At 43.9% G+C, this 26233-nt stretch overlaps 1 protein-coding gene across 3 annotated transcripts in view; it reads left to right on the top strand.

Moving 5' to 3' along the window:
• GABPB1 (GA binding protein transcription factor subunit beta 1) overlaps positions 1–26233 on the top strand; it is a 634768-nt gene that overhangs the window by 242247 nt on the left and 366288 nt on the right. For all 3 annotated transcript variants that reach the window (XM_078684756.1, XM_078684755.1, XM_078684754.1), the window contains exon 7: positions 4615–4731. In XM_078684756.1, coding sequence (XP_078540882.1) covers positions 4615–4731 — 117 coding nt within the window. The remainder of the gene's footprint in view (positions 1–4614; positions 4732–26233) is intronic.

The following is a 26233-nucleotide window of genomic DNA, read 5'->3' as shown; positions in this document are numbered from 1 at the left end:
TATATTGGTTAATTTCAACGACCCTCGGACAGTGGACTATATCTGCTCCTGGAATAACAATTATAAAGACCTTGGTTCCCCGATAGAGCCTCGCCCATTGTCTTTTTTCTATCCCCCACGAACCAGCTAGATGAAGGAGGGCCCTGGACTCGTGTAACTTACAATCGGTATGGCAGGGTTGGCAACCATTATCACGGACTACCAAATATTCAGTGCCCCCTGCCCCTCCAAAATAGATTTAGTTCACTAGAAATTGTGGATTGACTGAATCTAAGTATAGATAGTAAGCAGAGCAGTAAAACGGGGTGTTGTGAGCAAGGGGAGTGGAGTGATTTGGCAAACCCACAAATTAAAAATAATCAGGGATATGGAAAAATAGCCACCAAAACTGTAATCAATATGCAAGATGTTGCGGCTGTAAAGAAGGTGAAGGGTATTATTGGGCAGGAATTATTAACCCAATGTGAAAATCAACACAGAACCCCGTTTGGAGTAGACACACTGACACCACCTATACTAGGTAAAGAGAATGGGGATAAGGGCCCAGGTCGTGGAGAGACTTGTGTGCGTGGGTAAGGAGCCTGAACGTGATCCTTTTGCTGACGGGGAGCCAGTGCAGGTCCCTCAGGTGGCCGGAGATGTGGCTACGTCGGGGGATGTCCAAGATGGGTCGGGCGGAGGCGTTCTGTATGCGCTGGAGTCTTTTCTGTAGTTTGGCTGTGGTTCCAGCGTAGAGGGTGTTCCCGTAGTCCAGTCGGCTGGTGACGAGTGCCTGGGTGACCGTCTTCCTGGTTTCGGTCGGGATCCAGCGGAAGATCTTTCGGAGCATACGCAGGGTGTTGAAGCACGATGAGGAGACGGCGTTGACTTGTCTGGTCATCGAGAGGGAAGAGTCCAGGATGCGTGCGTGGTCTGTTGGCTTGGGAGCGGTGCCCAGGGCGGGGGCCACCAGGAGTCGTCCCAGGCGGAGGGCGATGGTCCCAGGATGAGGACTTCCGTCTTGTCTGAGTTCAGTTTCAGGCGGCTGTTCTTCATCCACTCGGCGACGTCTTTCATCCCTTCGTGTAGGCTCGTTCTGGCGGTGGCGGGGTCGTTGGTGAGGGAAAGGATCAGCTGGGTGTCGTCGGCTTAGGAGATGATGTTGAGGTTGTGTTGGCGTGCGATGGCTGCGAGAGGGCTCATGTAGACGTTGAAGCGGGTTGGGCTGAGCGATGATCCTTGCGGTACGCCGCAGATGACTTCGGTGGCCTCGGATCGGAACGGGGGGAGGCGGACTCTTTGTGTTCTTCCGGCGAGGAATGAGATGATCCACTCCAGTGCCTTTTCTTGGATACCGATGTTGCTGAGGTGTTGAACTAGGGTGCGGTGGCAGACGGTGTCGAACGCTGCAGAGAGGTCCAGGAGGATGAGGGCCGCTGTTTCCCCGTTGTCGAGCAGGGCTCAGATGTCATCGGTGGCTGCGATGATGGCGGTCTCGGTGCTGTGGCACCAGGGCCCGACGGGGTACCTGTCGATATCTATAAATCCAATTTTAAATTATGGGCACCATTACTGACCAATGTTTTAAATTGTGCTAATAAAACGGGGTTCTTTTTAACATGGCAGGAAGCTATTGTGGTCCCTATCTTTAAGACGGGTGACCACAATGACCCAAAATGCTAAAGGCCTATTTCATTGTTAGATTGTTTAATGAAAGTGGCGGGCAGGGTCATTTTAAATAGATTGCAAGAATGGGCAGAGGTCGCAAGAGTCCTATCAAAGTACCAATATGGTTTTAAAAAAGGGTTAGGTACAGTGGAACAAGGACTGAACCTAGCTACAATTATTGGGACGCACATGGTTGCAAAAGGGGATAAGTTGTTCTTAATATTCGTGGACTTAAGCTCGGCATTTGACTGTCTGAGCCACGATATTTTATGGGAAACGCTCACCCGGCTGGGCGTTGCCATGAGCCTACTCAATTTTATTAAAGAGTTATATAGGGGGGCCGGTGCCAAGGTTCGCTTCGGCAGTAAGGGAGAGTGTACCTCTAAATTCCTAATAAAAAAAGGTGTCCGGCAGGGATGCATACTCGCGCCCTTTTTATTTAATTTATATATTAATAGCATAGCATCCCACTTAGTACAATATAAACAGGATTATCCGCAAATTGGAGGAAACTCTGCTCCAATCCTACTATATGCAGACGATGCGGTGATCATGGCTAGGACCCAGGTGGGGCTTCAGAGGACCCTCACGGCTTTTTCGGACTATATTAATGAGCGAGGCCTAAAAATTAATAGCAGCAAAACCTTCAGCATGTGCTGTTCTAAAAAGAGGACTGCCCAGTGTAATATCTTTCTCTCTAACACAAGGATTGAAATGACAAAGACCTTTTCCTATTTGGGGATAAGCTTTGACAGGAGTGGTACGTGGACTGCCGCAGCAAACACCAGGAAACTAGCTTTTTCACTTGCCATTGGAGCTGTGAGAAATTTTGCTATCAAGCTTGGGGGCCGACCAGTAAACATCCAGTTGGACCTCTATAGATCTAAGTGTGTGTCCACTGCGACGTATGTTGCAGGGATCTGGGGGATTGCGGACACCAGTGACATCCAGTTGTGTGAAAATGCTTTTGTTCGCTATCTATTAGCTACCCCCAAGTCCACTTCTACTTGTGTTTGTCACCAAGAGCTGGGACTGGTTTATGTAACTGATCTGATTAAAGTGAGCCCAATATTGCTGTGGCACAAGATATGGGTCTCTCCAGAAACTGAACTGAATAGGGACATCATTCAAGATTGTCTGAAATCACAGGGGAGCCGAAATATAGAATGGTTTACTTATGTGAAACACTTTCTAACAGATATTGGGCACGCTGAATTTTTTGATAATCCACCATCTATGGCAGTAATGTCTAGGAAAAAGTTGAAGGAAATCTGTCTTATCTTCTTAGAAAATAAAAGGTGGCAAATAGAGGGTAAACAAAGTTCGGTGATTCAGAATCAATTAATGCTACAGAACCAGGGTACACAGCATTACTTAGTATGCACGAAGAGCAGTTACACACGGATGTTGTTAACACGCTTTAGGGGAGGGAGTTTTTTCAGATTATTGACCTTTCCTGTTATAAATACTTGGTCAAAGACATTAATTTTGTGCCCTTGCGACGGCACTTCCCACCAATCCACTTTACACTGTATCCTGTTTTGTAAATATTACACCTCAATAAGGAAAAAATACTTATTTCTATTACTTAAGAAGTGGGGGCTAAGACAATACAGAACAGCCTTATTGAGATTGCAAATGCTGGAGGATGAGTTGACATTGTACGTTGTATCTATGTTTTTAAAAGATATGATGAGATTTAGATTATCAATGAATTGATTTTAGCATTCTGTATCAATTTTAACTTTGCTCATGATTATGATAATTACTTTGAACTCATATGGATATGTTAAATTTTATTTTGCATGTAATTTGAAAAAAAATGTAACTGTGCTTTTATGGATTCTAAAAATTTGAACCCGAATAAAGCTATTTCTGATCTGATCTGATCTGAGTACCTTGGTTACTAAAAGCATTTCTTAAAACCTGCAATGATTACATTGATGAATTGGTGGCTGCAGCAGTTATGTATGGTGCTGTTCAAAATTATGGTTGTCAGTTGACTGCTGCTGAGAAGTGCGGAAATTTCAAAAGACAGACATTGTAGTGTGCTGTTATATGGAGGGCATCCTCCACCAATGAGGGTGCAGTGTGGACTGAGGCTGTACTAATAGTCATGAGTGCGGTGATTGTTAGTGATATGATTGGTATTGTTGCTGTTTGATCATATTATTGATATCCATTGCATTGTTTAGAAATAAGGCTAGTAATGGGTGTGTGCATAGTCTATCTAGTCTTACGGAGGAAGTTTCAGAGTGATGTATTGGCTAATTAGATTGATGTATTGTGTGTGCGTCTTAGCTTATAGAGCGGTGATGATGTTGTAGAGATGAGTGTTGTGAATGTTGGTGTGGGTTGGAGTTGGATGGCTGGTGATTGCATGGTGCTGTTCATTTTCTTTTTTTAATTCAGGTTTTTAATGAAGAACGAAGTTATGGCATTGCATGTTTACATTGAATAGAGCACAGTGTCTTCAGGCAGTGGGATTACACAGAGATGTGCTGCATTGAATAATGCTTTGCTTCTGTTGGGGGCATCAGTGTTTATCCATGTGCAATAGGTATCTTTGTCTGGGAGATGGATTTTCTTGAGGTTTTCTAGATTAATCGTTCATGAATTACAGGTCATTTTAGAGTAGGGAGTTGTGCTATTCCTCTTCCCATTTGACCCATTTTCTCTGCAGTCTGCTGTTAGTAAAGGAAATGCTGGAGAGTTACAAATGTTTTATAATGAGAAATAATTGGACACTTTTTTTTTTTACCAGTGATGACCATGCCTGCCTTTCTAAACAGGTAGCACTAGGAAGAGAGTGCAATAATAGATTTGCTTCCGCCTTAACAAAGTGAAAAAAGATTTTATAAATGACATTGAAATCTGAATATGGATTCACAAACCCAGGTTAATGGCCAATCTGAAGTCTAGTTTCTTTTATTGCTTTATATAAATAAAGAAATCTGTTCTTTGTAGATGAATCTGGAGTCTCCTCTACTGTACAGTTTGGTAATTCCTCAACATCAGTACTTGCTACACTAGCAGCATTAGCAGAAGCATCAGCACCGTTATCTAACTCCTCTGATACACCAGGTAAGAATATAAAGATATTTTTTTTAAGAAATAGTAAATTAGTGAGGCTGCCTTTTTAAAAAAAATTTACATTAATTTACTATTGACAATACTGTATAAAAATGTGTGTAGATGTTCTGTCTACACATTTTATTTATGTATGTTCTTATCTTGTAAGGCACACTAGCACCTATGGGCAGTTAGGTGCTTTACATTTAATCAAAGCAATATATTAGGCATGGAAGCATCAATAACCTAACTAAACTGGGAGGAAAGGAGAATAATTAATTAACATGGGAAGATCTGGAGATAACAGGACATGAACAGCTGTTTTCAGTTGGCCTTTGGCTATTATGCCTCTACTTTTTTTTTAGGGTGTGGTAAAAGTGTTGAATAAAAGGCAGTGAGGAATCCAGTATCACGCTTAGCAATTTTTATGGTTGGCTTGAGCGTGTGAGTGAACCCATTGAGTTTTAGGTCTTCAAGTATGTTACTCCTCAACTTGCATTTTCATGAACGGGAGGAGAGTGTACCTTTAGTCTTGTTTGTATATAAAAGAACACGTGTTTACATTCAGCTTTAAATTGTGATCAGGCATGTTCTTAGATGATTGTGGAGATTTTTAATATAGTTGCATGTTGAGCGCATATTGGTGGCAAGAGATCCCAACCATTGTGTGATCAAATACCTCTGAAAATATTTGGTAAAATTCATTGGGAAGCTAATCTTTGCATGCAGCTGTCACAGATAATGACTTAATAGCATATTGGACCTCCTCGATGGGCACTACTGGATCCAATTCATTCTGTCCATCCTTAGATAATTTCGAAAGTTGGCTCTTCTGTATATATGAATTTAAGGTAGTCGGACTCTGGCGATCTTCTGTGTATAACTAATTGAATAATTATCTTATCAGAATCTCTTATAAGACTGTTATGTTCATCGTTTATTTCTGCTATCCTGATTATATTATTTGTTCACTCTAATCTTATATTCCAAAGGTCGATAAATTGATTCCCCATATTCAAGTTCCTCGCACCTTTGAACCATAAATTGGGCAGTGGCTCTTTTTTACCTAATTCTGCACCCAATTCAGGACTTGCACTAATAAGTATTGGCAGATCTTTCCCCTCATTATATACCACACTCTGCACCGTTGTAGCATGTGCTCTTTTAAATTTTATGTACTGACTGCAGTTTTTCTCTACTCTATCCTACCTCGTCGTTGAGATGGAATCCCCTGTACTTATGGACCAGAAAAAGGCCTAGGCCTCTTAGGTTAGTAAGCTATCATGGTCAATATCTTGGAAAAGACCAAACTTAAGTGTTAGTCAATCAGGATGAATCACCCTCTGGAACACTTCTGGGAGAAGCTCCCTTACGGCACGTTACCCCAGATAAGGATGGTAGAGGCCAAGACACCTTTGGGAAGTGTTTCTCAACGATGGCAGCTCTCACTCCTTTGCAGTATGAGGGAGATATGCCCGACAAATGTGGTCAGCTATTGCTCCCTACATCAATCAGCTCTCTGAGGACCTTCGAGAAGAACCCAGGATAATCCTTCAGGAAAGAGAAAGGTCATCGAGCAAGATCATTGACACTGCACTGGATGTGACTGTCGCACGGTTTATTCAGTTAGCTGGCGCAGATGATCTCAGACGACAAGGTTGGTTTAAGGCCACATCCTTACACCCTGAGGTCCAGAATAAAATCCTGGACCTTCCATATGAGCGATCAAGGTGGATACGGCCAAGACGTTAGGGACCTTACAGTTGCTGCCTTTTAGAGCCCACAGAGGACATCCTTCCTAAAGAGGGAATACCGTTACCCTTATTCCTCCGTAAACATGCAATTGTACCCCCCCCCGCAGTACCAGCAGAAACCACCTCGTCCATCCTGTTATGCCAGACCTTATAGAGGTAAAGCAACACGCCCAGGCAAGGATTCCAAATGCCGCTAATGATGAATTCCAGGCCCTGGTAGCCACTCCCCACCCCCTGTCCCCTTTCGTCTCCTTCTTCAGCTAGGGAATAATATTTACAACTTCCTCCATCAATGGAAACAAAATACAGCTGACTGATGGGTGCTCAATCTGGTACAGTTTGGTCACACTCTGGAGTACCTTCAGAAACCAACTTCATCTCCACCCCACCCCTCTATCCACAGGCATGTAAACTTCTTAGAAATGGGAGGTCAATATCATGCTTCGCAAAGGAGCAATAGAAAGAGTCCTGCTCTCTCAGAAAGGGCAAGGCTTCTACTCCTGATTCTTTCTGATCAGACAAAAGTCACAGCAGTGGCATCTGATTTTGGAACGCAAAACATACTTAAAGAAACAATAATTTTGGATGGTCACCTTACAAGAGGTCCTGCAGCTCCTAAACCAACAAGATTTTAGAACCACCCTCGAACTCCATCCAAATCACAGGTAATATCTCAGATTTATGGTAGCCTAAAGTCATTATGAGTTCAAGGTGCGACTCTTTAGTCTCAAGTATGCACCCAGTAGTTTTACAAAGCGCCTTGCACCAGTGGCTTGTGTAAGAACATCAGGAGTAAACCCATAAACCACGTCGGGATGGGTGTATAGTATAAACAGTAACAATTCCCTGCTTCACTCAGGCGCTGTCCCTCTGGTCCCGCTCACGGGACCAGAGGGACAGCATATTCATTATCAGACGCATATTCATTATCAGACGCCGCAGCCTGAGCTACCGCCTGGTCTCCAGCCTTTCACGTGACTGTGATCGCGTGCACAACACTGTCCAACTTCGACAACCCTGTCCTGATGACGATCCCGACTCACGGGGATCGAAACGCCGTCGACATCACAGCGCAATTCTATGGCGCATTTTACGTTTCGTGCTCCTGTAAAATTGTTTGTTCCATGATTTAAGTGACTGTAACTTGATCCTTCGGAGCCATCATTGTATTATTTCTTTGTCACCCTGCGCCGTTCACGCTGTTCACCTTCAGCACTTGCATCCTCACCTTCACTAATTGTATATATCACCACTCACCAAGTGCCTCCGGGTTGTCACATGATTATCTCTGTACAGTGCTGCCTAACTGTATTTCCATGTGAAAACACCCTCCTTTGAATTGGCGAATAACAAGCTTTTAAACCTTCCGAGCCTCCTTGTTTCCTGTTCATGTAATGCTGTTTGCATACATCATTTAACTGCCTTAAACTGACACCTGTTGGGAATTGTTACTGTTTGCACCAGTGGCAGCATTTCTCAGGCAGCACGACCATCAGGTCTTTCCATATTTGGATGACTGGCTGGTCAAGGAATCTTCCAAAGAATCAATGACTGCATCAACAAAGGCCAGCACAGATCTGTTCCAACAGGTAGGTCTAGCTCTAAACCTGCAAAAATCCTTACTGCAGCCATCTCAGACAATCGTATTTCATGGGGCTGTTTTGAGCACTCAATCCTCAAAAGTGTACCCCTGTCAAGCAAGAAAGCAACAATTTCGTTCACTAGCAAAGTTCATCCAAACAAGAAAGTCTCTTTCAGTTCAGCGCTACAAATGACTTCTAGGGATGTCTTCCTGCTCCCCGCTCATCCCACTATGTCACCTAAGAATGCATCCCCTTCAACAAGAATTGGACAAACAGTGGCTACAACTAAATGATCCTTCAACACCATAAAAATGAAGCCACGAATGTTGGAAGCATTACAGTGGTGGACAGAACACCGACATCTATCACAAACACAGCTCCTCTAGTCATAATCACCAATGTTTCCCTGGAAGCTTGGGGACCCTACCTCCAGGACCTTCAAGTCAGTAGCAAATAGCAAGTAGCCTAAAGTTGGTTGCACATAAATTTGCTAGAGCTAATGGTGGTACGCCTTACCTTACAAGCATTTTACCCAAGGATACTTCAGCAGCAGTGCTCTTCCATACAGACAACACAACGACGATGCACTAGATCAACAAACAGAGGTATAAAATCACTCCTCCTGTCAAGGTGCAATGGCTATGGGAGTGGTCCATCTCTAACAACATTCCACTTCGAGCGGAAGATCGTCTTGGGAAGTACAACACTAGAGAAGACGCTCTCAGCAGACTCACGGCGTCTTGCCAGAACTACATCAACAGACTTTAAACAATGTCTTTCTCCAGTGGGGCATGCCAAGTCTCGGTCTCTTCGCAAACCCTCAGAACAGCAAATGCCTGTTGTATGAAAGCTGCCATCCCCAACGGGCATCATGGGGGGAATGCCTTTTTGATTGCATGGTCCGGCATGTTTACCTTTGCCTTTTCTCCATTTGCTCCCCTCCCAGGAGTCCTGAGAAAGATGAAGGCAGATGCTGCAAATTGATTCTGATTGCTCCTGCTTGGCCACCTCAACACTGGCTCACGGTGTTGCTTCTGCTCTCTCTGGAACCTCGCATTCAAGTCATAGTTTTCCCCAATCTCCTATCGATGGACCAGGACCAAATCTTGCATCCAGACCTCAGCATAGTCCTCAGATCAATGAATTCCAACACTCAAACATACCAATGGATTGTAGAGAGATTCTAGCCAGGGCCCGTGCTGACAGCACAAATAAATAAAAAGTTTTGCCTCAAGTGGAAAAGGTTATGCATTTTGTGCCAGCAGGCTAACGTATATCCTCTTTCCTCCTCTCCGGAAAAGGTTCTCCTATATCTTCTTCACCTAGCCCAGACAGGTTTAGCTCAAACTTCAATAGAGGTCTGCTTGGCTGTCATCTCCCGTTTCAGGCAATCAACTACCTCTTAGGAACTATGGTCTTCCAGGCTCATTAAACAGTTCATGACTGGTTTATTTTGTACATTCCCTCCAGCAAAGTTACCACCACCACTATGGCAACAGAACACTCTCCTAACCCAGCTCATTAAGGACCCATTTGACCACATCCACGAAGCGGACATTCCATTTCTTTCATGGAAGTTAACTCTAACTCTCGCTGTGATTTCTGCAAGAAGGGTTAGAGAAATACAAGCCTTCTCCATACAGCAACCTTTTCTCCAATTTGAGAATAATGGGGTTGTTCGAGGCATATGAGCTGCAGAATTCATACTTTTGCATAGATCGCCATCTGGTGTTGGGCTCGGATACTTACACCTTGTTGTTGCCTTGGAAGAAGTCTTTTGTAGTCACGAGATAGGTGACTCCTCCCTTGGACGATAGTGCACATGGGCATCGACTCCATTCTCAGATTGTTTTTTTCCGCCATCGGATTCGGATGTAACTTCAGTGCTCCGGTTTGGTACCGTGTTTTCCAAACCTGTTCGACGTGCAAACCCATCGCAAACTCAACGGTATTGTTTTCATGCCTTTCGACGCACTAACTTAAATACTCTATTCCTGTCATCGACGCGGGCCGCGGTGCCTATCGACGCCTATCGGGCCTAACGCTAATGGAAAGGACTCCATTTAAAAAATGCCCACCACTAGCCCTTTCAACCCTCCCCAAGGTTCCCTCTCGCCGATCATTTTTCCCCCACTCCCACCTCCCTTCGCCCAACACTCTGACCAGACTTCACGGCTTGATGATATCTCTCTACAGCTACACCTTCTCTCCTTTGAACTACATGACTATTGCGGCGAGTCAGGCTGCCTGGAAATCACTTGCGCTTGCCTCCTCTGTGTGTGTGTGTGTGTGTGTGTGCTTATTTGCTATGGTGTGATTATCGACACCCTATGCTTTTTAATACTGTTACTTTATACTGTTTTTATTCACTTACCTGCTGCCTCATTTGCTCCTGACCCCGTTCTGCCGCGGCTGTGTGCCGATTGAGCGGAGGGTCATTTAGTGAGCAACACGCCCACACTACTTCCTGCCTGCCACGCTGCCGACGAAGGTCAGCGCGCTAGCTGCTCCCTCCCCTTGGGCTATTGGTCATCTGGTGGAAGCGCAGCGGACGAGCGCAGCGGGCGCGCCGACTTCGCGCCGAAGTCGCGCCAAAGTCATGCCCGTCTGCGCCCGTCCGTGGCCGGCCGCGCCCAGCGGCCACTCCTCATGGCCATTTGACCACCTACTCCCGCACGGACCTCCTTGCCCTTCAACATTCAGGGCCCCTGGACTCTCGCGCAGCTTCTGCCGCTCAAAAATGCGGTATTTCTATCTCCCCGCACTTATCGCCAGGTATTCGAGATACCTGTGTCCCCACATGACATTCTCGCTCTTCCACCAACATGTCTGGTGTAGGGTCCTCTGGCCCTCTCTCTCTAGCGGTTGTATATCTCAATACTCGTTCGCTGGTGAAACACCAGCTTGAGATTTTCCAGATGCTAGATGGTGATAAAGTGGATATCCTCTTACTTTCTGAAACCTGGCTTACGGATGACTCCGCCCCGGACATTCTTGCTGCTATTCCTACTGGGTTTTACATCTTACAGTCCAATAGGTCTGGAGGGAGAGCCGGTGGCGGGGTTGCCGCTATCATCCGATCCCAGCTCAAGTTCAGTGCTGTGGAAACTCTCACCATTGCCAAAGCTGACTGTCTCACCCTTAAATTCTCCTCTTCTAGGCTTTCCTTTATTTGTGTTCTGGCTTATAGACCCCCCTTATAGCACGCCTCTTTTCTTCCAACAGTTTGGCGAACTGATTTCTAGGCTAGTTACTAACTCCGCCAAAATTCTTATTGTCGGCGATTTTAATTACTGGCCAAATGACCCCCGGGAGAGTACCATCTCCGAGGAATTCACTGATGTCCTACTTGGTATGAATTGCTGCCAACATATCACTGTAGCTACCCATAACAAAGGTCATATTCTCGACCAAGTGTGGACGACCAACCTTGACATCTCTTCCCCTTCAGTGTTTCCTTGCTCCTGGTCCTTTCATCTCATTTTCCATTAACCTTACTCTGCCCACCCTCCCTACCCCTGTCACTAACTTTACTGCCCGCAACTGGAAACGTGTCAATCCTGCAGAATTCCATGCCATCCTAGCTTCTACTGCCCCTGGGGATCAGGCTTCGCTGTCCGAACAGGCCTGTCTCCTTGAGCAATGGTTGATATCTGCTAGTGACAAAGTGGCCCTCTTAAAAACTATAAAAACCAAACGTCCCCATGACGCTCAGCGTTGGTTCACAGACCAGTTAAAATCGGACAAGCTGGTCCTTCGCCAAGCAGGGCGCCGCTGGAGGCGCAACTATGATCCTACCTCCAAAACGGAGTATATGGACTTATTGAAACAATATAAAAAAGCTATTATTCTGGCCAAAACTTCCTATTTTTCACAAAAAATTTTGGATTCTGCCTCCAAAGCAAAGGCTATTTTTGCCATTGTAGAGGAGCTCACCTTGCCGGACCGTGTCACGGCCCAACCCTTATCTTCCCAGGCTCTTTGCGACTCTTTGAATCTATATTTCACCGAAAAAATCTTCACCATTAAAAACAACATTCCTTCCCCGTTAACTTCCGTTCCACCTCCCCTGCCCCCTATGAACCCCTGTCGACTTGATTGCTTCCCCCCAATTTCTCTGGCAGAGTTCACGTCTTTGTTACATCTGGTGAGCTCTGGCTCCCCTAACGATTGTTGTCCTCCGCAAATACTTAAAGATATTTTTTTGGCCTGTCCCTTCTCAATAAATCCCTAGCCTCTGGCATTGTCCCAGCCTCTTTCAAACAGGCGGTCGTACTGCCTATATATAAAAAAGCCTGGTGCTGACCCCTCGGTCATGAGCAACTTTCGACCGATTTCCCTTTTGCCCTATCTGGGGAAAATCTTGGAGACCTACGTCACCCGCTGCCTCGGTGCATTCATCGAGAGCTCCGCTTTTCTGGACAATCAGCAAGCGGGCTTTCGGCCAGCGCATTCCACCGAAGCTGTTATTGTGGCTGTGATGGATGCACTAAGACAAGGCGCCGACAATAATATCGCCCAAGCCCTGGTGTTGCTGGACCTGTCGGCGGCGTTTGACACGGTCGATCATGCCATCCTGATCGACCGTTTCAACAATGCGGGCATCCAAGGCGTGGCTCTCTCCTGGATTACATCTTTTTTGCACCAGCGCTCCCAAGCTGTTCACTTATCCACCTATTCTGCGTCTTATTCCCCTTTATCCTGCGGAGTCCCCCAGGGCTCTGCGCTGTCACCACTCTTGTTTAATCTTTATATGCAGCCCCTCCTGGCCTCCCTTCATCACACCCCTGTCACTATTTTTAATTATGCGGATGACTTACAATTGATTTTCCCGCTTCATCCCCCCCCCCTCTTCTAATTTTCAATCTACCATGCTCGCGATCACCGAGTGGATGCACTACAGTCAGCTTAAGTTGAATCCTAACAAGACTGAGCTGGTGCTGACGGGCGGACCTGCCAATCCCTGGACCTCCAGTTACTGGCCGCCCTCCCTTGGGCCTTCACCTTGTCCCGCCAACTCGGTAAAGAGTTTAGGCGTTATTATATCTAGCGACCTGTCCATGAGGCCTCAAATCAACGCAGTAACATCTTCCTGCTTCTTCCATCTTCGCAGGATCTGCAAAATTTGCAGATTTCTCAGTACTGAGGCACTCACCCTTGTTATCATGGCTCTGATCACCTCGCGTATAGACTACGCCAACTCTCTTTATGTTGGTATTCCAGCCTACCATCTCCATCGGTTGCAGCTGGTGCAAAACCAGGTAGCCAGACTGATCTTCCAACAGCCCAAATTCCAACATGTCTCGCCCCTGATGAGAAGACTGCACTGGCTCCTTGTGGCCTATTGCTGCCAGTTCAAACTGGGCTGTACTGTTTTTAAGGCCCTCACTGATCGCGCCCCTGCTTTTATTACCTCCAGTCTTCAGCGCTACGTCCCTTCCAGAGACCTTTGGTCGGCCTCTCACAATTTGTTGATGATCCCAAGAGTCAAACGTAAAAAGCATGGTGGCTCATGCTTTTCCTTCTTGGCCCCCAACATGTGGAACTCCCTTCCTACTTCCCTCAGGCTTTGCCCTCGGTATGATTGTTTCCGCAAACTACTCAAGACTCATCTTTTTCAGTTAGCTTATTGAGTTTCTCTGCTGCCCTGTCCCTCCGCATATGTTATTGAGCGCCATGAAACCATTTGGTGACCGTGCGCGGTATAAAATATTTCAACATAACATAACATACATGAGCTGAAAGCCCTATCAACTGATCTCGTCCCTATGATTATTTCCCTTCTCTCTTCTGCGAGCGAGCTTAGAGAGGCCTCTGGGACTATGGATCACATGGTCCAGCCTTCAGGTCCCTCCACTTCCGAATCGATCCCACTAGTCAACGCCAATGCCTGTCGCATGGGAGATTAGTCCCAACCTTCGACCACTGATCCACGTGACTCGCTCAACACTAACACGTCCTTTTCCAAACTTACCCCACGACCTAACGCTAACGTCTGTCACAGTGTATTTGAGTCCCACCTTTCGACCGTTGATCCAGATGTGTATACAAAGGTGCCAACCACTTGATGAGAACTCTAGGAAATATCAAACCTTTCCTTCCCCCAAATGATTTCAAGCAAGTGGTTCAAGCGCTTGTCTTGCCGAGGTTAGACTACAGCAGAGCTACCCTCTGTGGCCTTCCCAAATACGTTCTGGCTCCACTAAGGGCTTCGGAAGTTCGCAGAATCCCCTCATTGACGGCGTTCAAAGTGGAAGAATAAAGATTCCTAATGAACAAATGTATACCCTAATAGGGTTAGTCGCACAGGCCCGTTGACATTGCACCTGCTGACTTTGTTCTTACTTTTGTTACAGCTCCCCCATGAACATTGTGTTTCACCCTTGTTACCCGCCTACACTTGTTTTTTTATATTACCCTCCTAGCTGTATTTTGTAATGTATTTTCTTTCTCTCCCTTACTCTTTTGGTTATTGCTTACAGATATTGTTTTGTCCTTCCTCCCATCATATTGTAAAGCGCTCTGTTATCCCTCATGATCTTGTTCGTGCTATAAAAAACGTTATAAATAAATAATTTTAAAAACATCCCCTCAACAAGACTGTCCTGGTCTGCATGGACAAAATTACAGCAATGTATTACATACAGAAAAAAGGAGGAACACATTCTTTGCAGCTGTCTCATCTAGCGCAAACCATATGGAGATGGGCCATTCCCCAAAATATCTCTCTTCTGGCAGAACATCTTTCAGGAGTGCACAATCAGATTGCTGATCTGCTAAGTCATCCGACACAGCAGATACACGAATGGGAACTTCATCCTCAAGTGCTTCAACCATTTTTCCACATGTGGGGCCACCCAGAAAAAGATCTGTTTGCCACACACACAAACGCAGAATGCCCAACCTTCGCTGCTAGGTTCCCACACTCGTTGTCCAAGGGCAATGCAATATGAATGAACTGTTCAGGCAGATTTGCGTACGCTTTTCCGCCACTCCCATTCATTCTGCTAGTAGTACGCAAGCTCAAGCAACACTCTCTCAGAATGATCCTTGTTGCTCCCACATGGGCACGGCAATCATGGTTCACAACACACCTGGAACTCTCAGTAGCTCCACACCAAAGACTACGTCTCTCCACAAACCTGCTAACGCAGAACCATGGAGATATGACACCCAGATCCAGCACAACTGAATCTAGCAATCTGGCTCCCGAAGTCCTAGAGTTCGGTTACCTTAACCTCCCACCAGACTGTATGAACATTATTCAAAGAAGCCAGATGTCCTACTACCAAAACTTGCTATGCAGTCAAATGGAAACGATTCATCATTTACTGCAATAATAAAAAAATTGACCCGCTAGATGCTTCCATTCAGAACATCATTTGCTATTTGCAAAGATGTAATCTAGCATCTACAAAGATGTAATCTAGCATACTCATCGATAAGATTACATCTGGCTGTCCTTGCCGCCTATCTGCAAAACAGACAACATTTGTCATTGTTTAGAGTACCCGCTATCAAAGCCTTTATGCAAGGCCTTAAAAGGATAATTCCTCCCACACTGCCACCCTCCCTGATCTGGAACCTAAACATTGTCCTTGCTAGGCTCATGGGTCCCCCATTTGAGCTTTTCCATGTAAAGAACTGCAGTTCACCTTTGTGTAAAGTAGCTTTCCTTGTCGCAATCACCTCTCTCAGGAGAGTAAGTGAGATCCAGGCTTTAACCATAAAAGAATCATTCTTACAAATACATCGTAACAAGGTGGTTCTTAAAACAAATCCTAAATTCCTTCCCAAAGTAATCTCTGCTTTCTATCTTAATCAATCTTTAGAGTTACCAGTGTTTTTCCAAAACTCACATTCCGTAGCAGAGAGAGTTCTTCACTCACTTGACGTCAAATTAGCTTTACTTTATTACATTGACAGGACCAAACCTTTTAGAAAGACAAACCAAATGTTTATAGCTTTCTCTCCACTTCATAAAGGAAACCCCATCTCCAAAGCTGGGATTGCCAGGTGGATAGTCAAATGCATTCAAATATGCTACCAGAAGGCAAAACGCACATTAACAATTCCCTGTAGAGCGCACTCAACACGCAAACTAGGGGCTTCCATGGCATTCTTGGGGATATTCCCCCAGAAGACATTTGCAAATCAGCGACACGGTCTTCTAAACACACCTTCACCAAACACTATTGTGAAGACGTGCAGGCGAAGAAACAGGCTTCTGTAGGCCAGGCTGTTCTTAAGACACTTTTCCAAAGATACAGGAGACCACCGCTAGGGGAGACACTGCTGTACAGTCTATGCAAAAGAATGACTTCTGCAGCTCATATGCCTTGAACGGAAAATGCTTCTTACCAGTATGCATCTGTTCTTGGCATGCAGAGCTGCAGAATATCCTACCTCCATCTGCCTCCCCGGAACCTGTATCTGTTCCAGTGTTATCTTACTTATATACATTCACATGGACATCTTTTCTCTTTCTTACAAACTCCATCATTTCCCATCATGGCCAAAAGCATTCTGAAGATGGAGTCGATGCCCATGCGCAGTATCGTCCAAGGGAGGAGTCACCTATCTTGTGACTTCTTCCAAGACAACAACATGGTGCAAGCATCCGAGCCCAACACCAGATGGTGATCTACGCAAAAGTATGATATTCTGCAGCTCTACATACCAAGAAGAGATGCATACTGGTAAGTAGCATTTTCTATTCTCTGTATGAACCCAAAGTTTAGCCCCAAAGTTCCTTCTGATTTTCAGCTTAATGAACCAGTAGTTCTCAAGACTTTATTTCCAAATCCTTGCACATCAACAGAAAGAGCACTTCATTCCTGGATCTCAAGAGATGTCTAAAGTTTTACTAAGAAAAAACAAAATCATTCTGTTAATCCTCTCAACTATTTGTAGCTTAAAGTGCTCCAAGAAAAGTCTTTCTACTATCTAAGCAAAGCCTTTCCAGGTGGATTTATAACACCATACAATTTGCCACCAGAAAGCCGGCCGACCCGTGACTACTCTAGTTCGTGCCCACTCCACGAGATCTATATCTACTTCTACAGCATTGGTTGCTGGTGTCTCTTCCGGAAATTTGTTGTGATGCAACATGGAAGAATAGACACACTTTTACTCAGCATTACTGCTTTGATTCAGCGGTGCTCAACAATGCGGCAGTGGGTCAAGCAGTGCTTCAACAACTTTTTCATTAAAGGTGAACCATCCCCATCTTCCCGCCATACACTTATTTGATTATACACATTTCTGTACTTAGTTATGTTGTGGGTTTAAATGCACAATTAGATAATGTATAGATTATTTCATTATTCCTATGTTTTCAATGACAACGCTCTCAGTATTTCTTTCCTGAGATGCATAACATTTGGTTAATACTGCAAATGTGTTCAACTGCTGTGTAATCCGATTCAAGCATGTGAATCTAGGAAAGTTCAAATAATGGAGTAAGAAATTGGTTACTTACCTGTACCTGCAGTATTGGAATCTTTCATAGATTTACATGCGAACCAACCTCCTCCCTGGGAGGCTCACCTTTCAATCTCTGTCTAGTATGTTGGCACTCGTGCTCTAAAATCGGAGGTAAGAGGGCTTCTAGGAGTGTTCTAGCGGATGATTCATTCTGATTGGCTAATACTTAACTTTGGCCTTTTTGATTATAATGACTATGATAGGCTACTAACCTAAGAGGCCTAGGCCTTTTTCTGGTCTCTACCTATCAATGCATTGCTTTATTAAAGTACCAGGGGACTCGCATCTTGACGACGGGGAAGGGTTCAAGCAATCTATGAAAGAATACAATATTGGCGAACTACAGTTACAGGTAAGTAACTAATTTCTTCCCTCTCTTTACCCTGTTGTGTTTTTTTAACTGTAATTTGAGTAGAGCATTCTTTGATATATTCCTTTATAGGATCCCCAACTATGTGTAATAATGTTGAACTGTAATTCAAATTGCTGTGGAAATTGATGATCTGGTCAATATTTTAATATTCCTAAAGAAACTCAAGCCCTCTGATGCATGTGGTTTGTACCGACCAATTTCTTTCAATAAACACAGATGTAAAAGTCCACTCAAAAGTATTGGCCAGATGACTATCTATCGAAAGTGATAACTAAAATTGTTAGCCACCAATAACACTGGTTTATCCCTGTTTGAGATTGTACAGATCATATTAATATGTCTATTGCAATGTTTGGATATCTCCCTTAAATTTTCCAGTATAATGTTAGATGCTGAGAAGGCATTTGATCGAATGTCCTGGAGATTTCTATGGACTGCATAGGGTCAAATGCTGTTTTCTAAGTAATAAAACACATTCAAGTAATATGTGCTGCACCCAAGTCTAAGATAAGTACAGTGTTTATGATTTCACAAGCTATAAGTATTTTTCGAGGAAGTTGACAGGGATACCCGATCTCACCATTTCTATTTACTATTTGGAACTTTATATCAGATGGATTATTAATTGTCCATCTTTAAAACCATCTATACTGAATAGGGTATAGAGTAGGATTTCTGCTTTTGTGGAAGAAGGGGTAGTTTACTCCTTCAATGTGGTACAGACCACATGATTATTTCAAAAGATAGCAGAGCAATCCAAATATGTATCTACATATAGACTGAATGTAGATGAGACCCAGTGATTAGCAGTTATAAATAATATATGAATGGCTGTCATATTGTGAAGGAAATAACATATGTAGGCATCAGAATACATAGCCTGGTGGATGAGATAATCTGGATCAACCATGATTTGTAAGAATGTATTTTACAATTGGAAGAAACTACCCTGAACTATAGTGGTAGGCTTTATATTGTTAAAATGATAATATTACTGTGTGTGTGTGTGTGTGTATGTATATATGTGTTTATGTGTATATGTATATATGTGTGTATAGTTATATATGTTTGTATATGTGTCCATGTGTGTATATATATATATATATATATATATATATATGTGTGTGTGTGTTTGTATGTATGTGTGTGTATATGCATGTATAGGTGTGTGTATGTATATATATATATACATATATATATATATACATATATATATATATATATATATATATATATATATATATATATATATATATATATATATTACTAGCAGCCCGTTCCGACGTTGTCCGGGTATGAAATAGAATGTGTGTATTCAGATACGGTCATTCGCATGTTCCCCCGCTTGAGGCCCAGCTGCATCCCAGGTTGATGTTAGCAGGCGCGTGTCCCCCCGCTTGAGGCCCAGCTGCAGCCCTGGTTCATGTTAGCAGGCGCATGTAATTAGTGTAGTGATCCGCCACCTGAGCCCGGCTACAGCCCTGGCTGATGTTAGCAGGCGCGTGTAATTTGGTTTATTGTGATAGTTCAGTAACAGCGCGCATGAGAGGCTGCAGTAATTGTCCCCGCAGACACGCTCAGTCGCGTGTGCCCCCGCTTGAGGGCTAGCGGCGACCGTCTAAAAATTAGAATTGTGTGAGTCTTGAATGATTGTTTCCCGCTGTTCTTATTTTTTATGACCCACACCAACGCTCTTCGGCCCAGAGTGCTTTTTAGACGCACCCAGGCCAAGCCATACACTGCGTTTGGCCCTTTCAGACGCACCCAGGCCAAGGCACACACTGCATTCGGCATCCCCAGTATGTGTGAGACAACGGACAGTCCCCCAAGGGAGTCTTGCCAATGGTTACTTACCACGCTTCGAGGTGAACGCCTTTGTGACGCCCCCAGCACACGGCCACAGCAGACGATCTGATTAATGTACAACCCAGATGGCATGAAGTGCAGAAAGTAGCACACGCCCCCAGCGTGCCCCTTGATGCGGCGCAATTGACGCTTCACATGGCATGAAGGGCGGACACACGCCCACAGCACGGACACACGCCCACAGCGTTTGTCACGGCCGCAGCGTGCCCCTTGATGCGGCGCAATTACGACTCACATGGCATATGGGGCGGAACGTACCACACGCCCCCAGCATTTGTCACGCTCCCAGCACACGCCCACAGCATTACGCAGACACGCCCACAAGGGACTACTTTGCTGGCATGGTTCTTTTACCTTTTAAATGTATATGGTGGCCGTCTGCATAGCCTATGTCCTTCTGCTGCAACTGCCCTTTCCAATGCTGTATTGGGTGTTGTGATTGGTGCTGTGGTTACTGAGATTACCCGCCTCAAGGCTTTGGACACTCTCTTTATAATATTAGTACATATATATATATATATATTTTTTTTTTTTATACCCCTCGGTTCCTTTTCGCCAGAATTTGCAGCGCTCTCTTGCCGGTTCGTAAATCCCTGCGGCAGAACAACGCCGCATTTAAATCCACAACCAATTCCCCCAGCTGGGAGAAAAACGGGACGAACTCGCGTTTGTCTTCACTTATGTGCTTTTTTATTTAATCCTCACAGCATGGAGTTTCTCAAGCAGGCAGGCACAAATCTACGGCTTTCGGGATTGCATATCCCTTGTTCACGATCAATTTGGCTCCAGGCTCTCAGTCTCAATATAGTGAGTCACATTATTACATCATTTCCTGTTTGATGTTATTTTGGCCCTCGGCCTTCTGGATGATGTAGCTTTTTGCAATTTTTTTAATACATTTTTTTTATCCGTCTGCATAGCCTATGTCCTTCTGCTGCAACTGCGCTTTCCAACGCTGTATTGGGTGTTGTGATTGGTGCTGTGGTTACTGAGATTACCCGCCTCAAAGGTTTGGGCTCTCTCTTTATAATATTACTAGCAGCCCGTCCCGACGTTGTCCGGGGGCAATCAGGCTTGCTCCCTAACACTGTGGCGACCCAAACAACCTTTGTCTGTGCGCTGCAAAACCAAACCCCGTTCATAACCTCCCATGGCGACTCAACCCCCAGTACACAAAGGCAGTATGTACCCATTCCACACGCCCCGCTGCAGTCCGCCAAAGATTACCGCTCAGCCCGCTCCAGTCCGCCTTAGTTCACCGCAGTCGCCCAAACCCAGGCCCCAACCACCTCCTCAGCCCAAGTTCACCGCCACCTTCAGTGCCCCCAATCAGCCACACACGCCATGCTCCCTAACACTTTTGCCACGCATCCGACGCTGCAAACGACCTTTCTCTGTGCGCTGCAAAAGCAAACCCCGTTCATAACCTGCCATGGCGACTCAACCCCCACTACACAAAGCCAGTATGTACCCATTCCACACGGGGCTGCAGTCCGCCAAAGTTTACCCGTCAGCCCGCTCCAGTCCGCCTTAGTTCACCGCTCCTCCCCGCACTTGACGTACCTCAGCCTGCTCCTGACGTACCTCAGCCTGCTCCAGTCTCGCAAAGTTCTCCGCTCCTCCCCGCGCTCCGCCAAAGTTTACCGATCAGTCCGCCTTAGTCGCCTTAGTTCACCGCTCCTCCCCGCGCTTGACGTACCTCAGCCCGCTCCAGTCTGGCAAAGTCTCCGCTCCTCCCCGCGCTGATCTCCGCCGCTCCTTCTCGCGCTCCTGTATGCCGCTCCTCCCCGCGCTCCTGATGTCAGCACGCAGGTCGCAGCCGGCGCTAATTTCAAGGGACTACTTTTTTTTATCTTTAATTTTTTAAACAACATATATATTTTATTTTAATATAGCCTATGTCCATCTGCACACCCTGACAATTACAATGATGTATCGGGTGTTTTAATTGGCGCTGTGGTTCCCGAGTTTACCCGCCTCAAAGGTTCACAGTTCTTACTTTATAATAGTAGTATAGATATATAGGCGTGTGTATGTATATATAGATATAGGTGTGTGTGTGTAAATATGTATGTATATATATATACAGGTGTGTGTATGTATGTATATATATATATATGTATGTATATATGTATGTGTGTGTATGTTTATATGTATATATATGTAAATTGAGAACTACCCGGAGTTCTCTTCTTTTTTGCATAATTTATGCGTCACTCTATGCCTGAAGGGGTTTTGTTTTGACTTATACTGGGTGCTCCCTTGTATCTGGACAAAGCCATACCTCTCTGAAGAGCTCTAATTAGAGCGAAACACTGTGTCAGGGGTTGCTTTTACTCACTTCAGGTTGGCTTGAGTTGGTATTTTACCATTTCAAAGCTGTAATACTGTGCCTGGAGTGATAAATGGCTTTTGTCATTTTACAGCTCGGCAAGGACAGCACTGTGTTAGTCCTATGCTTAAAGACTTTGCTGTAGAAATGGCAAAAGACTTTGTCCTTTTCTATCTCGGCGTGGATGGCACTGTGCTAATCCTATGCTTAAAGACATTGATAGAAAAACAGACATTTGAGGTGAGCAGATCTAGAGTGTCGCTGGTGTTGAGAGTGCTCTAACAGGAGCTGCTTTCCACCTAAACTGAGAACTACCCAGAGTTCTCTTCTTATATATATATATATATATATATATATATATATATATATATATATATATATATATATATATATATATATATATATATATATATATATATATATATATATATATATATATATATATATATATATATATATATATATATATATATATATATATATATATATATATATATATATATATATATATATTACCTACTGGCGGTCGCCAGTAGGTATATATAGTTAGGATTTTTTCTCTATGGGTTTTTTGAAAATTCTATGTCTAATAACTTTGGCGTTTGTGGACGGAATCGGCTGAAATTTTCAGGAAAATGGCACATTTTGTTTCTGAGCAGCCCTTGAAAATTTGGGGGGGGTTCGTCCAGTGGGGGCCGAGAAAAAAGGGGGGTCCCAAAACGTGTTTTTAACATTGAGTTTTCCATAGGGCGGTTGGCCTCACTTTTAGCCCGAACGGCTGAATGGATTTGCACGAAACTTGGCAAAATTGTAGGGACTGGTAGCCCGATGTGCCTTTTGTAGGTCTCAATATATGTGCTCCAGTGGATTTTGAGAAATTAACGTTTAAAAAAAGATATATATCTGTAACAGCGGACCGGTTAGCGCTCTGGTTCGCGGACTTTTCGCGCAACGGAGCTTTGTGAAGCGAAGCTGATTGGTTCTCCGGCGTCTGTCAACATTCCAAACAGTCCGTAGCGGCCGCCATCTTGTCTCTCGGTAGGATCGAGAGACAAGAGGAGGTCAAAACAAAGGGGGAAATAACTATAAGGGGGCATAGTAGATCCTCGCTGACCCCCTAGGTTTGATGTGGAGGTTTTAAAAGGGCCCCGCGGGGCAAAAAAAACCCAAAATAATAATAATCGAACGGCTGAATGGATTTGCACGAAACTTGGCAAAATATTAGGGACTGGTAGCCCGATGTGCCTTTGCTAGGTCTCAATATATGTGCTCCAGTGGATTTTGAGAAATTAACGTTGAAAAAAAGATATATATCTGTAACAGCGCTCCGCTTCGCGTACTTTTCGCGTTACGGAGCTTTGCGAAGCTGATTGGTTCTCCGGCGTCTGTCAACATTCCAAACAGTCCGTAGCGGCCGCCATCTTGTCCCTCGGTAGGATTGAGAGACAAGAGGAGGCCAAAGCGAAGGGGGAAATGACCATAAGGGGGCATAGTAGATCCTTCCTGACCTCTTAGGTTTGATGTACCATTTTGCCAAGTTTGGTGTAATTCCGTTCAGCCATTCAGGCTGTAGACGTATGTAAATGTCCTATGGAAAATTGCATGGGGAAAACACATTTGAAAGTGTTGAAATTTAGAACCAATTAAAATGTTACTTTGGTTTTGTATTTGTGTGTGATGAAAGTTAATTGGTTATGTATATATGTCAAATGAGAGGAAACCACAGCCATTTTGTGATACTACTGTCTGAGGTACATTTGTGAGGAATTTTTGGTGGTGAATTTCTGGTGTTTGATTTACACAGTACTAACACTTCTGCTACTTTTAAAAAGGTGAGTTGTTAATTTGTAAGGGGAACTATGTTGTACACTTGAAGATAATTTGAAAAATGTTTTCTGTTATTTATTTGCTGTCCTTCTGTTATACTAAATACTTGATGAAGTTAGTTTTATATTATGTATTACTAAAAACGATAAATGAAAGTGATTATTTTTTTCTGCAATTTACAGCAAGCAATTTCAAAATAAAATGGCTCACAATGAAGAGACCGTGGCAATTTCTTTTGAATTGTCCACTACATTGATTGAAATTGAGAGCACCAATAATGAAATATTGTCACAAGGAGGACATGACTTGTATGATTCCATTAGATTGATTGAAATGGACAGCACCAAGAATGAAATATTGTCACAAGGAGATGACTTGAATGATTCCACTACATTGATTGAAATTGAGAGCACCAATAATGAAATATTGTCACAAGGAGGAGATGGCTTGTATGATTCCATTAGATTGATTGAAATGGACAGCACCAATAATGAAATATTGTCACAAGGAGGAGATGACTTGAATGATTCCACTACATTGATTGAAATTGAGAGCACCAATAATGAAATATTGTCACGAGGAGATGACTTGAATGATTCCACTACATTGATTGAAATTGACAGCACCAATAATGAAATATTGTCAGAAGGAGGAGATGACTTGAATGATTTTTTTGATCAATCTCTTGATGGCGAATTTATCGAGTGTTTGGAGACCATAGAGTTACAAGAATCATCATTGCAGACTTTTAATGAGGAGATTCCAGATGAGATGATTGAAGAGGAAATTACTGATGAGGACATGTTAGTAGTTGTTTCAAATTTAGAAAGTTCTGAAGAATAAATTTATATTTAGAAATCAAAAATTGTTTGAGACATTATTTATTTTTATTTTTAATTTATGAGGTTGTAGCGAAGTGATTGTAGTATAAAATGAGACTTATAGTATAGAGTGCAACATTTTTATGTTACATGGTAAGTTTACTCATATTTACTTCCCTTCTGCCACTATATTATCTCCAATGTGTATTTGACATGTCTTCTTCATCTCCGGCCTCCTTTCTCTCACTGTGTGTCTCCGATGCATCTTATCGCTGGTATTTTGTGTAATTACAGAAGAGAGTAAAATAAAATAGTTCGGAACGTGAAAAGGGGGCAAAGTAGAGTACTCCTCACCCCCTAGGCCTTTTTAGGCGGTCCCAAAAGGATCAGTTTCTGCTTTCCTGAGAGATTATGGTATGAGTTCCATATACCACAATAACTTGCATTACAACATGCAAGATATCTATCTCCTATTACCAACTTTTGGAGATATTCGCGCTAAGCGCGAATATCTCCAAAAAGTAACACCTGCCCTGAGCAGTTCTTAGCCATGTTATCCAATGGGAGGTGGATAACATGGCTAAGAGCATTAGCTCGGTAATGCATGAATATCGCTGAGTTTTTAGCGATATTCATGCATTGCGGCCGTTTATTATCGCATTTGCGATAAACCTTGATAATAGTAAGGTTTATCTTCGATAATTTCTGACGATGCTTAGTGGTAAAAAATTGGTTGGTAAGCATCGTTAGCGATAAATATCGCTTAACTTTGGTAATATGCCCCAACGTCTGTTAACGTTCGATTCGAAGGAAATGAGGAAGTGTTGAAAAACATTGTCTGCGCCATCTTGCCTTTTTTGAAATGCCACACTTTTGTCGTGCACGGCAGCCATTTTAGATGTCTTGACCAGACCCACTCTCTGCACGCTGTCGATTCGTAGCATGGCTCCTCACCCTCGTAAGCATCTCCCCCAGGCACTGGTCACCACCGCTCTCTGTCTTATGCATGGGCAATAAACCTTCCCCCATCTGCGCTGCTCTTCCCTGAGAATCACACTCTGTGCCCGCCCGACACCTCCCTTTCGCCCTATTCACTACCGCACCCTCTGACACTCCTCTTCCTCTGTGTCCGAATGTCCAGGCCGGTCCTAGGCTATCAGCTAGCCCTGCAGATGTAGTTTATGGCCCCAGCTGTAAAGAATCACCCCTCTTCAAAGGAGTTATAGTAGATCAAGGCCCACACCCGATGTGATCCGTCACAGCACACGCGTTCCTACTATCTGAAAACCATCCTGTATTGTGATTGGGGAGAGGACCGAGCCTGAAGCGGAAGATTCCAGGAATGACTCTTTGTACATCAAAGTTTTTACAATTATGTGTCACATTAAAAATATATAGCACTCCAACAAAGTAGTAGGAATATAAAACTTTAATAACATATAAATATATACAACAAAACAAAAACAGTAAAA

This window comes from Lissotriton helveticus, chromosome 3_2, assembly GCF_964261635.1.
Source record: "Lissotriton helveticus chromosome 3_2, aLisHel1.1, whole genome shotgun sequence".
NCBI lineage: Eukaryota > Metazoa > Chordata > Amphibia > Caudata > Salamandridae > Lissotriton > Lissotriton helveticus.
The sequence above is the reverse complement of the archived record's forward strand: the minus strand, read 5'-3'. Positions and strand labels throughout refer to the sequence as shown.